At 39.5% G+C, this 18,979-nt stretch overlaps 2 protein-coding genes across 2 annotated transcripts in view; one reads left to right on the plus strand and one right to left on the minus strand.

Moving 5' to 3' along the window:
* Positions 1–18,979, plus strand: part of LOC123253517 (transmembrane 9 superfamily member 2-like) — a gene marked incomplete at its 5' end in the record, with an annotated part of 941,355 nt that overhangs the window by 70,293 nt on the left and 852,083 nt on the right. The gene's annotated exons all lie outside the window — the stretch shown is intronic.
* The window catches only part of MAP7D3 (MAP7 domain containing 3), a 72,179-nt gene continuing 69,635 nt past the window's right edge, over positions 16,436–18,979 (minus strand). The window contains 2 exon segments of the mRNA XM_044682727.1: positions 16,436–16,761; positions 18,039–18,246. Coding sequence (XP_044538662.1) covers positions 16,482–16,761; positions 18,039–18,246 — 488 coding nt within the window. The 3' untranslated portion in view covers positions 16,436–16,481.

Consider the following 18,979-nt stretch of genomic DNA (forward strand, 5'->3'; position numbering starts at 1 on the left):
CTCTAGGAAACCCATTAGATAAGTAAATAAATACTACTGGAAGGGACTATTACATTGTATCAAACGCTATGTACCAAAATTTCCCATCAATTTTGAAAATGGATAGCAAATTACTGACAGAGAGGAATTGGAAGACAAGAACCAGTTAAAGGTTAAAGACAGAACAAAAGGATCTACAAGAAAAGTCCTTTGGTTAGGAAGGAAATAATGCCCATTTAATTAGCACAGGACTGTGCCATCTCTAAGAAACTGAATTGGATTCAGCATTTTTTAAGCACACACAGCATGGGAATGGGTAAAGTGGGCTCTGGATCCATAAGTAAAGCCCTGGGTAGCTAGTTCTCTCATCCTCAACCTTGAGTAACAGTTGCCAAGTTTTTACTGGTACAGGGAATTTTATCATTTGAGTTCTCTTCAGAAATGAATTCAGAAGTACAAAGAGTCACTTTTTGGAAAGGAAGCAGTAAGAACTGGGGGTTAGGGAAATAAGAAAAGGCCAAGGAGAAGAACACAAGCTGAGCCTTGAATGATCCACAGATGCCTAGCTGAGAAGAGGTGACGACAGAGAGCCCAAAGTCTTTGACCTGTCCCTTCTTGGGAATGGTAAGCAGGAATATAGGAGTAACATGTAGACCAGTGTGTGATGGATTCTTTGGCAGAAATAATGATGGGAGAGGTTAAAAGTGACAAGAGAGAGAAGGAAGACTCAATGTATTCAAGGTGAAGATCGAGTTCCAATGGAAGTTCAGAGAATTCAAGAATGTAGCTGAGAAGTCAGGAAATGTTGCAGAGCAATGTGTATGTGTGTGTGTGTGTGTGTGTGTGTGTGTGTGAGAGAGAGAGAGAGAGAGAGAGAGAGAGAGAGAGAGAGAGAGATCTGAACGATGAATAAGTTACTGTAGAGAAGCACAGAAAGACATAATCTGATGGAAAGCATAACTGGTTAGATACAATGATGACAAAGCAAATGTAGAGATAATCACAAAACAATTGCAAAAATGACAACCCTGCCTAAATTAATTTACTTATTCAGTGCCACACCTATCAAACTACCAAAAAACTTTTTTATAGAATTAGAAAAAATTATAATGAAGTTCATCTGGAAGAAGAAAAGATCAAGAACATCAAGGGAAATAATGAAAAAAATGTGAAGGAAGGGGGCCTAACAGTACCAGATCTTAAACTGTACTGTAAAGCAGCGGTCATCAAAACAATATGGTACTGGCTAAGACGGTGATGGCAAACCTATGACACGCATGTCACGTAGCCATTTTTGTGGCTGCATACAGAGAAGTATGGAGCTGCATTTGTCATTTTTATCATCTTAGCTCTTCCTACCCATGAGCAATTAATATTTTTCCAATTGTTTTTGTCTCGTTTTATTTGTGTGAAAGTGTTTTGTATAATTGTTCATATAATTCCTGAGTTTGTCTTGGCAAATAGATTCCCAAATATTTTATATTGTCTAGAGGACTTTTAAATGGAGTTTCTCTTTCTAACTCTTGCTGCTGACTTTTGTTGGAAATATATAGAAATGCTGATGGTTTATGTTGGTTTATTTTGTATCCTGCAACTTTGCTAGAGTCATTAATTATTTCCACTAGCTTTTTAAATACTTTTCTAGGATTCTCTAAGTATACCATCATATCATCTGCAAAGAGTGATAGTTTAGTTTCCTCATTGCCTACTTTAATCCCTTCAATTTCTTCTTTTCTGATTGCTACTGCTAGCATTTCTAGGACAATGTTAAATAATAGAGGTGATAATGGGTGTCTCTGCTTCACTCCTGATCTTATTGGGAAGGCTTCTAATTTATCCCCACTGCAGATGATACTTGCTGATGGTTTTAAATAAATGCTGCTTATTATTTTGAAGAAAGGCCCTTTTATTCCTATACTTTCTAGTGTTTTCAATAGGAAGGGGTGTTGTCTTTTTTTAATAAAAAATTTTTAAATAAATTTTTATAAAAAAACCCCTTCACCTCCCGTCTTAGAATCAATACTGTGTATTGGTTCCAGGGCAAAAGAGCTGTAAGGGCTAGGCAATGGGGGTTAAGTGACTTGCCCACAGTCACACAGCTGGGAAGTGTCTGAGGCCAGATTTGAACATAGGACGTCCCATTTCTCAATCCACTGAGCCACCCAGCTGTCCCCTATGATTCTTCATTCTAAGAAACATAAATTCAGTCCTCCCAATCTATTTTATGAAATTCCCCAGTGAATTATTTCCTTTTTCAATGACCCTCAGAATGATTTTTTCCAAAATAGATAGCTATAGACCAAGAAGTATGAAAACACTGAAGTAACTCCTGAGTTTTCTCTTCCTATATGGATTTATTTTTCTTTCTTTAGTCCATTTCCTTTTTTATATTACATCTCTGGTATAATGTGCATTTTTATTTTTTACTGGTATCTTTTAACATCACCTACATTATCTAATATGCCCTTCCACCCCCTCCTCCTAGAGAGCAAAAAATACACATTAAAAAATTCTGACATAATACACGGTACTCCATTTTCCTAATTTCACCACTTTGAAGAGTTTATAACGTGCTTTTTAATTTGTCTCTGGAGTCAATATCATAATTTCTATCCTCTCCTCTACCTCTCCTCTCTTCCCTCTCTTTCCCATACTGTGTCCTCTCTTCTATCTCCCCTATCTTCTTGCCTCCTGTCTCTTCTGCTCTACCTCTAGATTCTATTTCTTCCCTTGCTACCTATCTCTAAATCCCTGCTCTCCTACTACTGTCTTTTTCTCTCCTCTTCTCTATCTCTATTATGCTCCATCTCTCATTTCCCCTATTTATCTCCCCATCTCTTCTCTGTACTCTATATCTCTTCTCTCCTCTAGCTATCTCCCCTCTCTATCACTTTCTTCTCTATCTCTCTTCTCTCCACTTCTTCTGTTTCTTATCACTTCTCTCCTTTATCTCTATATACTATGACTTCCCTCCTCTCTACATCTATCTCCTCTCCCCTCCTCTATCTATCCTGTTTCCATCTCTGTATCCACTCCTCTCCCTTATCTATTCTCTATCTATCCTCCATCTCTCCCCTCCTCTCCTGAATCTATCTCTATCTCCTCTCCTGTCTCCTCTGCCTATATTCCATCTACACTCTCCTCTCTTCTCTCCCATCTCTCCAATTGTCTAATTGTCTTCTCTCCTTTCTATCTCTATCTCCCCCCTACACCTGTCTCCCATATTTATTCATCTCCCCTATTTCTGCTCTCCTCTTCTCGACCTATCCTCTCCCCTCCTTTCCACATCTACACTCTATCTCTCCCCTCTATTTCTTCTCTCCATCTTCCCTCTAGCTTTCACTTTCTGTGTCCTCTCTTCTGCTTATCTCTTCTCTTTTTCTCTTTAACTCTCTCTCCATTTCTCCTCTGCTGTCTCTCCTCCTTTATCTGTCTTCTCTCCTATCTATAGCTACCTTCCCTCTTTTACTCCTCTCCTTTATTTCTATACTCTCTCCTCTTTACCTGTGTCCTCCTCTTCTCTATCTCCTCATTCCCCTATCTTTCTCTCCTTTATCTGTCTCCCCTTCATTATTCTATATCTATTCTCCATCACTCCTCCTCTACTTCTCCTCTCTTCTACTACATTCTTCTTTATCCTTCCCTCCCCTCGTTTCTATATCTCTACTCTATCTTCTCTCTCCACTATCCCTATCTTCTATCTTCCCTCCTCTCTGCAACTCTACTCCATCTACCCTCTTCTCTTCTATCTCTTCTCTCTTCTCTTCTCTCTTTATATGCTATCCCCTACCTGTCCGCTATCTCTCCCTCCCCTCTACTGACCTCTGGAAATGTGCTAAATGATGTGAGGAATACCAAGGTAATTATGGTATATAACACTGCTGATGCAAAATATAGACACAACTGAAAATGATTAAACAACAGCATTATTGTCTTCTCTAGCCAGGTACTGCAGAATTAGAGAAATCTTTTTAAAAGGAGAGCTTGAATTTCATTCCTGGAAGTATTGAAGAATGGCTTATTAACAAGATTCTGCCCTGGTCATACTACATTTTCAGTGTTGCGGGCCATTCTGGGCACAGCAGCTTGAGAAGTATATTGATCATATGGGCAGTTTCCAGAAGAGAGCAACTAGGTGTCAGTGGGCCTTGAGTCCATGCCATGAGAGTCCTATGAGGGCTAGAAAAGGGAAGAATCAAAAGGGACCGTGAGATCTGTCTAAAGGACGTCATGGAGAAGAGCTACTTCTGGTTGACTCCAGCAGACAGAACAAGGAGAAAGAGAGACGTGTGGATGGCGGTGAAATGCCAGGAAAAATTTGCTGACATTTGGAGTCCTCCAAAATTGGAATGGGCTGCCTTGGGAGGGAGAGGCTTCCTCTCTGTCAGAGACTGGATGGCCATGCAATAGATGTAGTGTTAACATGTTATCAGCTTAATTAACCATATCAATAACAAAACCAACAGAAATCACATGATTATCTCAATAGATGCAAAAAGCTTTTGACAAAATACAACACTCATTCCTATTAAAATAATCAAAAACATAGGAATAAATGGAACATTCTTTAAAATGTTAAACAGCATTTACCTAAAACCAATAGTAACCATTATATGTAATGGAGAAAGCTAGAAGATTAAGAGTGAAGCAAGGATGCCCATTACTACCACTCCTACCCAATATTGTACTAGAAATGCTAGCTACAGCGATACGAAGAAACTAATCAAAACAAGTAACAACTTTAGCAAAGTGGCACGATAGAAAATAAACCCACATCAATCATCAGCATACCAAGAAAGCACGAGCAAGAGAGAAAAAGGGAAATTCCATTCAAAATAATGTAGACAGTACAAAATACCTGGGAATCTACCTGTCAACATAAACTTGGGAACTAGGTGAGCACTACAAAATGTTTTTCACACAAATGATGTCAGATATAAACAAATGGGGAAACATGAATTGATCATAAAATAAAAATGACAATTCTACCTAAATACATTTGCCTATTCAGTGCCACACCAATTAAACTACCCCAAAAGTATTTAATAGAACTAGAAAAATAGTAATAAAACTCATCTGGAAGAACAAAAAGCCAAGAAAGTCAAGGTAATTAATGAAGGAAGGTGGTTTCATTTTATGGGGTCTCAAACTGTATTATAAACCATCAAAACAATTTGGTACTGTGTAGAAATAGGTCAATGGAATAGATTAGATACTCAAAACACAGCAGTAAATGACCATAGTAATCTAGTGTTTGACAAATCCCCAAGTCGGAGGACTCACTATTTGACAAAAACTACTAGGAAAACTGGAAACAGTATGACAAAAGCTAGGCACAGAATAGCACCTTACACCATATATAAAGGTAATATCAAAAATGAATATATGATTTAGAAATAAAGGATGATTCTATAAACAAATTAAGGGAGCACAAAATGGTTTACATGAAAAAAGAGAACAAATAGTTTACCTGTCAGGTCTATGGATAAAGGAAGAATTTATGTCCAAAGACAGGGAACATTACAAGATATAAAACAGGTCATTTTGACTACATGAAATTAAAAGGGTTTTGCACAAAAAAACCCCCAAAGCAACCATGATCAGAAGAGAAACAACTGGAAAAAATTTTATAGTGTCTCTCACAAAGGTCTTGTTTCTCACAGAAGAAAAGCAACTGCTTGACCACATGGGTCGATGGGGATACGATTGGGGATGTAGAGTCTAAGCAATCACCCCAGTGCAAATATCAATAATATGGAAATAGGTCTTGATCAATGACGCATGTAAAACCCAGTGGAATTGCGCATTGGCTATGGGAGGGGGTGGGAGGAGGGGAGGGAAAGAACATGAATCATGTAGCCATGGAAAAATAGCCTTAATTAAACAATTTAAAAAACCCCAAAGGTCTCATTTCTCAAAAACATAGAGCATCGAGTCAAATTTATAAAAACACGAAGCATTCTCTGATGGACAAATGGTCAAAGTATATGAACAGGCAATTCTCTGATGAAGAAATTAAAACTATTATTAGTCATGACTTTCACTCAGCAATGCCATTACTAGGTTTGTATGCCAGACGTCAAAGAACTGTTAACTGAAGGGATGTCCATCAATTGGAAAAAGGCTAAACAAGGTGTGATACGTGATTGTAATGGAACACTACTGTGCCATAAGAAATGACAAACAAGATGATCATAAAAAAGCTTGCAAAAGACTTCTATGAAGTGATGCAAAGTGAAATGAGCGGAAGCAGGAGAATGTTGTACACCGTAACAGCAATAATGTACAATGATCAACCATGAATGATTCGACTATTATCAGCAAAGCAAGGATCTGCAACAACTCCAAAAGACTCATAATGAAAATAGCTATCCACTAGAAGAAACCGATGGAGTATGAATGCGGATTGAAGCATACCATTCTGCAATTTATTTCCTCCATGAGTTTTTCTCTAGTGTAAGCAATGTGTCTTCTTTCATAACGTGACACATATGGAAATATGTATTGTATGATAACACATGTACAAGCTATATCATATTGCCTGCTGTCTTAGGGATGGGGGAGAGGTGAGAGGGAAGGAGAGAACATGAATCACAAAATGTCAGAAAACAATGATTAAAAATTGACGTGACGTAGAAAACAATCTTAATTTAAAAAGAAAAATAACTTTCTTTATGGCTATGCTACCATAACCCAGACCTACTACTTTTGAAAAATTCCTAAAGCCATTGAATTAAGGGTAAAAGCTGAACCCATATGAGGCTGTGATTTCCTCATCTTTAAAACAAAAAGGATGAGTGTGAATAGATGATTTCTCAGGCCCTGAGCCCAATGACAAAATGTTCTGAGAACTCTCAATATGTACAGTTATTCGCCTGTGGATCGTCCTCAAGGAAGAAGGTCCCCGTGTGTGTGTGTGTGTGTGTGTGTGTGTGTGTGCGTGCGCGCGCGTGTGTGCAGAGTCCTTGCCAATAGCCTGTGAAACCAGCAATCGCAGAAATCTGATTCCCAAAGCTCCATTTTGATGGCTACATCTTTCTTCCAATGCTAAATAGCCAATAGAACAATATATCTTAAGAGCAAAAGAGGCCAAGGGAGAGGGCAGCTCTTCTCACCAAATCTCACCTTCTCTACCATCCCTTCCTTTATCCCTGGTCCCTTGAAGTGTACCATTCTTAGTACAATCTGACTTCCAAATGTGTCACTAACTCGCATTCTCCTCTTGTACCTTTGGGGCCTCTCGGGCTGAGTCATAGGTGAACTGAGTTGCAGAAACATACTACAAAAACTTACTTTCAAGAAACACACAAAGAATGGAAATATGAGGCTAGAAAAAATTCTGTCCTTCCAAGTGATTCTAGAAAAATAGGAGGTGCAATTTTGTTGTCAAAGCATAAGTAAAAATTCACTATCGAGAGGTTCATATGGAAATTGCATCATTCATCAAAGTACCACAGACACCAAAACAATATCATTATTATACTTCTATGCCTCAAATGGTAAAGCATCTAAATTCATTAAGGAAAAGCCAAACTTCAAAAGGTACAGATAGTAACAATAACTGTAGAACATGTAACTGTTACTCGCAGCTGAATAAGCATAATATTTTTAAAAGAGGGAAATATCAAACTTAATATTGTTGGAAAAGTTAAGATTTGAAAGATTTATGACATCTTCTAAATGAAAGTATTAGAGAATATACCTGTTTCTCAGCATTACATACTACCTTTACAAAAACAAACCATATGCTATGGCACAGAGAAACTGGTTTTTTTAAAGGACCAAGACAAAGAGGCAGAAATAGTGAACATGTTTTACAGTCTATAACACGATACAATAATTACTATAGGGAACGCAAGCAAAAAGTATACAGAACCAAAAGGAAGCTATTCAAAACTTCTTGAAAAACGAATGGGAAAAAGAATAAATTGAAGAAACAATTGGTAACTATAAAAGAGAATAAGAAAATATTGCAAATGTGGAGAATGCAGGTCAAGCAGTCCTCAGAATTCGTTATATCTTTAGAGTTATAGAGTTCTTTCACAGTTAACAAACTAGAAGGAAGGTGATTAAACTCAGCATGCAATTTAAAAAACAAGAATATCAACAAGACTAAAATAAGTGCCTTATATCTGACAATTAGAGAAAGAAAAGGATAAAACAGACTTTGTTTAAAGGCTGTAGAAATGAACTATTGTTCAAGAGCTGTTTGGGGAGAAAATGTACAAAAGCTATAAAATTTTACCTAACAAAATTTAAAAAATTATCAAAGTGCAAAGATTGTTATCTTTGAATTCATAATAAACAGAAGAAATAAAAATAAGTATGAGAAAGTGCTCCCCAATAGGCAGCAAAGTGGCATAGTTGGGCTTGGGAGTCAACAAGACCTGAGTTCAATCCCTGCCTCAGTCACTCCCCAGCTGCAAGACCCTTGGCAAAGCAACTTAACCTTTATGTGCCTCGGTTTCCTCACCTGTAAAATGGTGATATTGTGAGGATAAAAATTATTTAGTAATATTCGTAAAGGAGGCAGCTAGGTGGCTCAGTAGAGAGCCAGGCCTTGAGTCAGGAAGACTTGAGATCAAATTTGGCCTCCTATGCTTTCTAGCAGTGTGATCCTATGCAAATCACTTATCCCCAATTGCCTCGCCCTTGACCTACACTTAGTATTGATTCTAAGAAGATAAGGATTTAAAAAAATAATAATGATATTTGTAAAGCACTTAGCAAACCTTAAAGCTCTATATACATGTTACTTATTATTCAGTAGTATAGAGAAGTTAACAATAAAGTAATTGCCAAAAGGGTCATAGAGGGGAGGGAAGAAGAAACTCTAGTACAGCTGGATTAAGAAGTGAATTCCACAAAATGTTTAAAAGACAATTAATTGTTTTGCTCAAATCGTCTCAAAGATGAAAAAAGCTCTCTGCCTAACTCGTATTGAGACAAATATTGCACTAATACCCAAATGCTGGAAAAGAGAGTACAACCCACTATAATAAACTGTGCTGTAAATACTTTAAATAAAATTCAGGGAAAATATTACAGAAATGCGCTTTATTAAAAAATTTCAATATGACCAGATATCAGGAATGAAGGGACAGCTCAGCATCAAGAAAACAACTAGCATAATAACAAACAACAAAAAAGCCAGTAAGCTTCCTTTATAATAAATTTCTGGAAAAGTCAAGCAAATCGGAGAGATCAGACAATATAGACAATAGTATTTAATGTAGCTTAAAGGTACATCAAGGGGCAGTTAGGTGGCTCAGTGGATAAGAATGCTAGATCTGGAGATAGGAAGTCCTGGTTCAAGTCTGGCCTCAGACAGTTCCCAGCTGTGTGACCTTGGGCAAGTCACTTAACCCTCACTGCCTAGCCCTTACTGCTCTCTTCCCTTGGAACCAATACACAGTATCCATTCTAGGACAGAAAGTCGGGTTTTTTTTAAAGTGCATTAATATTGTTCTATAATTTGGCACTTCTGCAGCCTCCCATGTCTTATCTTTTTTTTTTTTTCAAAAAAGTTCCTGTGGCATATGAGACCAGGTCCTGGGAAGTGATTCCTGTGTCAAAACCAAGCGCATTAAGAAAACGTCTGCTAGATATTGACACTGTGAACAGGGCGGCTATCAGTCACAGTTAATGATTTCAAATGGACAGGCTCAGGTCTCTGCTTCCACCCATGAAGATCTTAGTCCAGTAACCTCTGTGGAAGACTGCACTAGCAGACAAAATGAGGACAGAATGGGAAGAAGCCAAGTTTCTAACCTGGGACACTCGTATAGCGGCAGGCAACTCTTTGTATTTTGCAGATTGGCCAATGGATGTCATTACTTGTCGGTAAATGAAAAGTGCTGGAGAGCAGCCCTTCATTTTTCTCTAGCACTTTGACGGGAACTTAGGAAAGTGATTATTGATTATAGTGAAGAGGTCTGTTAATTATAATAGTAATCACTGGAACCAAGCACTGAGGCTTAAAGTAGGATTCAATGAGGGAGCAAAACAAGCATGTCAGATGAGAGAGAAGAAAAATGAATGAAGATGCTTTCCTAGTACTGGGCTCCAAAGATACAGGGAATGGTAGATGAGGAAGCTTCAGGAGACGGGCACAGGCAGACAACTAAGTCTGTGCCCCCTCCATAGCGCTGTCTGCTCTGGAAGAGCCCTTGTCTGAGAGGGCACCAGAAGTTAGCTGTCACATGGCCTTCCTAGAGGATATTGGCCGAATTGGCGGTTTCTGGTTGCCATGATGAAGACTCTTGGTCAAATAGAGGGCGTAATTAAGAACCAATCACAATCTTAGTTAATAGGGTGTCTCTGGACTAAACCATAAAAAAGCCGCTCTGACTGTGTTAGGGACCCCTGCACTCTTACTGGTAACAACAAACAGGTTAAGCTTGGACCTTTGGTACCTCAGTCTCTCAATACCAAAAATGTATCTCAACAAACTAATGTTACACTAAATGTCTTAACATTTGGGTTGCTGTGGGTCTCAAGCATAATGAAAGAGTAAAAAAAAGAATCAAGCTTTTAAACCAAATCCATTTTTTTCTTTTCCTCTGTGGACTGCTCCCTCCACTGGGCGGCTCAGTGGATTAAGAGTCAGGCCTAGAGATGGGAGGTGCTGGGTTCAAATCTGGCCTCAGACACTTCCCAGCTGGGTGGCCCTGAGCAAATCACTTCAAACCCATTGCCTAGCCCTTACCGCTCTTCTGCCTAGGAGTCAAGACATAGCATTGATTCCAAGGCGGAAGGTGAGGGCTTTAAAGAAAAGTTATGCAGTAAAAATAACGAAATAATTTCACTTGAGAGTTATGAGAAAAGGTTTACAGTTGGATCAAGAAGAGCAGTAAAATGATTAAGGACAGTGGAAACAAAATGCCATAATCCAGGGGTTAGAAGGAACTTCAGAGACCAGCTGGTCCAAAGATCTACTCGATACTAAGTATCTAGAACGGGTAGGCCTGTGTCCAATTTATTCTGCATGACCTAAAATGATGGATGCCACAGAAGAAGCATAGAATTAGAAATCAGAAGACTGAGGTTTTACATGCTGCCTCTACCACTTTGTACTTCTGTGACCTTCAGGGAGTCTCTACCCTCTTGGCCTTACTTTTCTCCTCTAGAAAATAAGGACAGATGATATATAAGGCCCCTTTTCCAAATTCTAGGATCCCATGACTACAAGACACAGAATAAAGATAACGCCAATATTGCTGTTTTACACTGTATTTTATGCAGGAAAAGGAGGGGAAGAGGCATGGAAAGAGGAAGGGGAAACATGTCATGGTTATAAAACACAACAATTAAAGATACAGGAAATTTGAGTCTAATTTATTGAATCTCGCTGATGTCTTTGTTCATAACTTTGTTAGAAAGTGGTGCTATTCTTAGGGAACAACTGTTAAGTATTAAAATGACAAATGCCCATCTGCAAGGTATATCTGACATCCACATATACAAAGTTGTAACGGTTTTCAACAAATAACATGTGCAGAAAGAAACTGGCATCTTTTGTCTTAAAATGATTGTCTCTGGCAAAATGAAAAAGCTTGAGTCAACGAATGAAATGAAATGCCCCAAAGTCCACTGTTCTCAACTAGAACAAGTGCTCAGAACTCTCCATAGCAAAACTCTAAGACATCAGGAAGGATAAGCCCCCCCCCCCCAATTCAAGAGTGAGTTCCAGAAAGGAACATAGTTCAGCCTCAAAACGCTGGTGATTCAATAATGAAAATCCATTAGAAGCTGGACTGATTAACTCATACTCGAGTATAAGGCACAGATTTAAGTACAATTTGATGAAACCATTTTCATAAACCACTTGATGCATTGTGTGTGTGTATTACATAGGTTTAAGACTGTCGGTGAATGAATTTCTTTGCAGTGATTTCGAAGGAGGCATTTCATCCCTTCAAGCTGTAGAAAGGCAGGAAAACTTTGTTGAAAAGCACTTATTGACTGCATGCAGCCTTTAACAGGGAAGGAAATAGAGTGAGTACACTAGAAAAAGAAAGATGACAGTCTAAGAGCACCAAAGCCACAAGGCGATGGCTATCACACTGTTTTATAGAGGTGAAAACAATACTTAAGTGTTTGTGAAAGACACAAGTGTGCCATTTGAAAGGAAAGCTTTAGAAAATCAAGACGAATTGTCACCACACTAAGACCAGGCGCTCTGCGATTTAAGAGATTTTCCTGAAAGTAAATATATAAATTATAGCAAAATACAATATGAAGGACTGCAAAAGCACCCAAATGTCTGTATTCACCACGATATGAAAATGCTCCTGAGAGCAGTGTGGGATCATTACCCTAGAGGTCTCATAAACTCTTGCCCAACATTGATTCACTGAGAGTCTAACAGTAAAGGGGTGAGTGTTACTGAGGGGCTTCAAAATAAGAGCTGGAAGCAGATTCTTTCCTTCTCAAGCATAACATTTTAGAAAAATATTTACCGGTCAGTTTATAAGAAGTCAGCTTGGATGCTTCCTCACCACTTTGCATACGCCAAAGGGAAAATAAAACAAACAAGAGATGGTTTAGAGGGAATTTTTAAAGGAAACAGAAACAATACTTTGCCAGGAAATCTTGCCACACTGAATGTTCACTAAACCCAAGAGGGAGGAAACAAACACAGAAGAGCTGAGTAACTCCCTGAAAGTACTCAAGGTACACATGGAGAACTTGATCTTAACAAGGTTGAACTTGAGTAGAAAGCAAGAAGGAACTTCTTGAAGAAAGACCTTGTGGGATCCAGTGACTTCCAGGAATGGAGTGTTTATAGATCTGGCCAAAGACAAAACAGTGAGAAGAAAGATTGAGTCCAGAGGGCGATTCTGGTCCCAGAGTACCCAATCCCCTTCGATATTACTCACTTCAGTACTTCATAATCCTTTCTTACTCGCCCTCTATAGCCCTTTCCCTTCTACCTCCTCTCCACCAATGTGATGGCCTCAAGGAAAAAGATCACGATGACTTTGGAGACAGCAAACAAGATGCTCATGCTGAGAGCACCAGAGACCATGTGTCCCAAATTGGGGCAGCTGGAGGAAATGGGGCTGTTTAGCCCAAATTTTCACCTGAATAAAGTTTCTAACTCATTCTGCTTGGCCCCAAAGAATGAAATTGCAAACAACAGATGGCAAGTTTACTTCAACACAAGAAATCCCGAACGATTAAAAATGCCCAAAACTACAAGGAGCTACTTTTGTGGGTACCAAGTTTCCTATCACTGGAGGCATTCGGGAACAGCTAGATAGAGCTGGACCTGTAGTCAGGAAGACATGAGTTCAAATCTAGCTCAGACACTTACTACCTGTATGACCCAGAGAGAATCACTTCACCTTGGCTTGCCTCAGTTTCCCTATAACCTACCCTCCAAAGTTGTTAGAATTAAATGAGATCTAATTTTAATTGTGTGCAAAGTGTTTTGTAGTTGTGTTCATATAATTCCTGTGTTTGTCTTGGCAGATCAATTCCCAAGTCTTTTATATTGTCTAGGGTGATTTTAAATGGAGTTTCTCTTTCTACTTCTTGCTGCTGGGATGTGTTGGAGATCTATAGAAATGCTGATGATTTGTGTGCGTTTATTTATTTTTTTTTTATTTTATTTTTTTTTATTTTAAACCCTTAACTTCTGTGTATTGACTTTATAGGTGGAAGATTGGTAAGGGTAGGCAATGGGGGTCAAGTGACTTGCCCAGGGTCACACAGCTGGGAAGTGGCTGAGGCCGGATTTGAACCTAGGACCTCCCGTCTCTAGGACTGGCTCTCAATCCACTGAGCTACCCAGCTGCCCCTGTGTGCGTTTATTTTTGTATGCTACAACTCTCAGTTGATTCTCTAGGATTTTTTAAGTAGGCCATCATATCATCTGCAAAACTGCTAGAATTAAATGAGATAATATTTGCAAATTGTTTAATACAGTGCCTGGCATATGGCAGACACTTAATAAATGCTTATTTCCTTTCTTCAAGCAGAAGTGGGCTGGCTTTTTGTTGGGGATAATACTTTAGGGAAATTGTGATTTTATTGGCACTGGGAACTCTCAGATGAGGAATTCCTTCTACCAGGGCAGGCCTGCAACTTCATAGTCCTAGAGAGTTGCCTGGGAAATTGAGAGGTGAAGAGTCAAAGACAGGATTTGAGACCAGGTCCTTTTGGCTCTGAGGCCAGCTCTCATTCCACCATACCATACTGCCTCTCCATCAGGGGCAGTGGGGTGGACTGTATGAGCCCTCAGGTCACTTCTAACATTAAGATGTGCTAAGACTATAATTCTTCAGAGATTTCCTACTTTTTGGCCTAAATGAATATATTAAGATTCACAGGGACATTAATAACTCTCATAAAGAAGCCTTCTTGAAAGATTAAATGATAATGGTCAACCTGGTATAAAAAGCCTCCCTTTTAATTAAGAATATCAGCAGCCCATAAAAAACCACATTTGAACACTGCTGTTTGAAACCCAGGTAACTAAGTACAAAGAGCCTTGTTATGGGGCTCCCTCTCTACCTTAAAAGGTGGGGGTAAGGGGTTCTTAGTCTTCTTGTATGTCAAAGAACCCTTTGGCAATCAGTCTGGTAAAGCTCCTTCTCAGAATCAGGTTTTAAAATAATTGAAGAAAATGCCAAATTTCAGTTAGAATTTAGTGAAAACACGGATGTCATTTTTTTCTTATCCAAGTTCATGAATCTCCCCAAATCGATTCACGGGCCCCTTATAAGTCCACAGACACCCCTGCTTTATGGTCAACTGATGACCCTTGGATGAGTCTGTGGGAGCCTTCCTGAATATAGGTACACCACCTTTAATGCTGCCACATTTCACAGCTTTTTAAGCATTGCCCATCATTTGGCCAACAGTCTACTTCAAGCATTCAGTCTTGTATTGCCTAATGTTGGGTCTTCAAAACACGCGACTGTGGGGGTACATTTGTAATAAGATTTTGCTTTACCATGAATGGCAGTACAGCTGAAATCTAGCATATTGTTTTTAAAATGCAAATGGGGGCAACTAGGTGGCTCAGTGAATAGAGAGCCAGCCCAAGAGACAGGTGGTCCTGGGTTCAAATCTGGCCTCGGACACTTCCTCACTGTCACTGTGGCAAGTCAGTTAGCTCCAATTGCTTAGCTCTGACCAATCTTTGGCCTTGGAACCAATACTGGCTGTTGATTCTAAGACAGAAGGTAAACGTTATAAAAAAATTGAGTGGATATTTTTCTCATGACTGGGATTGTTCAGGCAGAAGATAAAAGGATCCAGAGGCCTACTGGGGTTGCTTATGGAAGAATTCCCTGACACTTCTGTATAATGAACACCCTGGAGATAAAAGAACCACAAGGTATAGAGCTGAAAGTTGGGCCAAGGAGTTACTAAAAGTACACCTGGATAGTGAAGGAGGGAGAAGCCCCAAATTATGCAGAATGAGTAATCCCCTTTCAAAAAACTAGCATCATTGCTGTTTCAATGAGCACCAGGCATGTGTTTTTAATAAGAACAGACACTGGAAGGGAATCTTCTATCGTTGCTGGAGGTTCCTGCAGGAGGCTACTCCTCTATGTATGGGAAGAGCCCAGACATTTTTCCAAACCAAATTCACTTCCTATAATCTGTGTTTTGCTTCAGCCCCTTGGTTTTGTTTGTTGAAGAGCTTTTCTTTTTTTCAAACTCCAATTTCTTGACTAGATGTATCCACTGAAGTGCTGCTTAAAGAGGTTAACCCAAAGGCGTGTTTTCACCCTAATATTTTTGCATTTTAATGTTTAACAAATATTTTCAGTCTATTTATAGAAAAGGGATGGAAATATTGCCACAAAACTCCAAGAAAAATGTCCTGAATGGATTAAAGCAAGCACTTCAAAATAATTGTTGTGTGGAGAAAAAAAATCAAGAACCAAAATAATATCACTGATTTAAATAATAGGGAAAGCCAACTGTGATAGAAAAAGCACTGCTAGAAGCCAAGACTCTTGGGTTCTATTCCCAGATTTGCCACTTATTTCCTGAGCGACTAAAGCAAAAAACATCAACTCTCTGGACCTCAGTTTCCTTATTTGTGAAATGGGAATAATAATCAATATCTCATGGAGTTGCTATGGGAACCAAAGGGGGCAATGGTTGTAAGAGTGCTATATTTCGAGGATCGCTCATTTCATCAGTGGGTATATCCTTGGCATATTTTCTCTGTAAGCTTCTGTGGCTGAAAAGATGATCGCTGTGACAAACCTTATCATCAGCCTCTCTCTGACCCTAACTGGTCCTTGGAAAACCAGACACGCAGTCCTTTGCAAGGCCCATACTTGAAACCTCTCAGCTCAACAGACCCTATCAAAACTTGGGCTTCCTCCATAGACACAATCTCTGGGAACCCAGGGTACCAAGGGACAACTTTTGTGAGGTCGACTTAATATAAATGTAAGCCATCATCAGAAAAACACAAGGAGAGCAATTGTGTTTGAAAGAAGCAACTGACTTTTTATTGGTATAAAATTACCTTAATTGCTTCCTGCAGATGTGGTCAAGGGATTCATTACTGAATCCTCCTCAAAAGCTAACTTGGGACTTGGAGTAAATGTAGCAGCATCATCTGAGTTTTGAGTACAGCTATCAGGAGTGTTGTTGGAATTCGGTTGGGTGGTTTTGGCATGTTCTTCAAGATCAATGATCTCCTCGAAAGTCCACGTATCGGATTTTCCATTCAGGTCTGATGTGTGCTCGGTTTTGATAGCATCTACGATTTCTGAGTTTGGAGTAACCGCATCTTTGGCAGAAAGGCTGGAGAAAGAGGTTGTAAATAAATGTCTTGCCTACTCAAAGATCAATGTTGTATCTGGAAAAGCATTCTGCCCTCTGATTAACTTTCATTAAGCAAGTCCAATGGGACAATATAAAACTATGCATGAATGGTCGGATTATAGATGGTCCTCAACTTATGAAAAGCAGCTGCACCCTAAGTAAGTTTCCAAGCCAATGGTGGAGAAGTCGCAAAGGATTACTCCCATAAGTATTACAAAGGGTGAGGTTCATTTCCAGGTCAACACACAAATGCCCATTTGGCCCATAATAAAATTAGACCCTTTTTATCATGCTTTTTATAGGAAAAAGGATCCCAGAACTTAATTGAGAGCTCTCCATTGCCAAAATCCCAGCAATGACTTATGTGAGGACTCTAGGGCTTGCTGTGGGGTGATGGGGTGGGACTGGGAACACTTACTAGCTTGACAAAGAAAGGGGGGTGAAGGCAGAGGATACAAAGGTTGCAGCTAGGCCTAGGGAGCTCCAGTGACCTCGAGCAGGGAAAGAGGTAGGCAGAGATTTCTGTGACAATCCCTCAGTTACTGTTCTAATCGAGGTTGTGATAGGGTGGGGGTGAAGGCTCTGGAGCTGGGAAGGAAGGGGCTATGAGGACTATCCATTCTAATTCCAACAGCATTAAGTAAGTGTTCATTCACCAAGTCTGGAAAGAGGATAAGTAAAGTAGTGCCTATTATATCTGTCGAGAATAATAGGCATATAATTGTGTTCTATTTAGCTACTGTTAATTAGATATGCTGAAGGTGGCGTGATGAGAGTGAAGTAACTATTCTATCTCTAACTACAAATCAGAAAAAATGCTTTACAATAAATGGTTGGTTACTACATTGTAGAGGTGACTTTAACAGCTGTGCTAGGCCCTGGGGATCTAAGGCAGAAACACAGTATTTCCCTCTGACTGAGGAGAACAGAAACCAAAGGATTTTTATGCTTTCGATGTTTCTGAAAGGCAGGATAAGAAGTTCAAGTCTATTTCAAATAGAAGCTTCCACAGAAGGACTGTCTGAGCAAAGAACAGCTAAAAATGCGGAGCTTTTGGAGAACTGAAAATGTACGTCATGAACCCTCAACCATTCCCACTGTCAAAGCTGGCTGAAGGAAAGGCTTGATGAGCATCACTTGCTTTACCTTACCTTGTTCAAATAAGTTCAAACAAATGAATGAATGAATAATTCCATGGAAAAGATCCCATCCCGCCTCCTCAAAAAAGCTGTATTTTATTTATAAAGATGACTGACCTAGTATCTGTTGCCAGAGTCATATCCAAATAAGGTCCGCTATTTTCTGGCTCTGGGGCCGTCTCATTGCCATTGGTGATGAGTTCGACAGTCTCATCGCTGGCTGCAGTTTCGGTTTGTATCTCATTAGCTACCTGAGGAGGCATCGTAGCACTAAGTTCTTCTGAGGGTTTGACGTCTTCAGGTGAGTCCGTTTCGGTGACCTTGGCTGGGAAGATAAAAAGATAGAATAACAAACCATTTGAGTTTCAAGATCAACTATAATAAAACACGACAGATGTGTCCAATATCTTATTAGATGAGAGGTAAAATTAGGAAGCTAGAGCTATGTTTAGAGGCAGCAGTACTGCCCCAGGGCATGCCGCTCATCAAATACTGATGTATCTTCTCTAGGTGTATGGAAGTACACTGAGCAGCAGAAGTTATGAAGAAGGGTTTCAATACAACCTCCACCCTCAAGAACTGAAATGTGATGGGGTGCCAACTACGATCATTGCCTTTCTGGTCCCACCTCCCCAAAAGATGCCTCAATTGTCTCCCTTCTGCAAGGAATGTGAAAAAAGACATTCCTTTTTACCAGTGGTTTCCAAACTTTTTTGGCCTACCACCCCCTTTCCAGAAATAATATTACTTAGGGCCTCCTGGAAATTATGAAACTATTTATTGAACTCAGAATAGAATGTAATACAAAAAAAAGTGTGGCCATCACTGCTCCCCTGGATCGCTGCAGCACCCACCAGGGGGTGGTGGCACCCACTTTGGGAATCACTGCTTTATACCAAGGGCTCTTAACATGGGGCCTAGATCCCCAAGGCATCCACAGACTTCAGAGGATCCATGAACTGGAATGGAAAAAAACTGCATCTTTTCACCTACCTCTAAAGGAAACCTAGCATTTCTTTCAGTTATACATTTTTTTAAAACCCAACACATGATTCTGA

This window comes from Gracilinanus agilis, chromosome X (genome assembly GCF_016433145.1).
Source record: "Gracilinanus agilis isolate LMUSP501 chromosome X, AgileGrace, whole genome shotgun sequence".
In the NCBI taxonomy this organism is placed as follows: Eukaryota; Metazoa; Chordata; class Mammalia; order Didelphimorphia; family Didelphidae; genus Gracilinanus; species Gracilinanus agilis.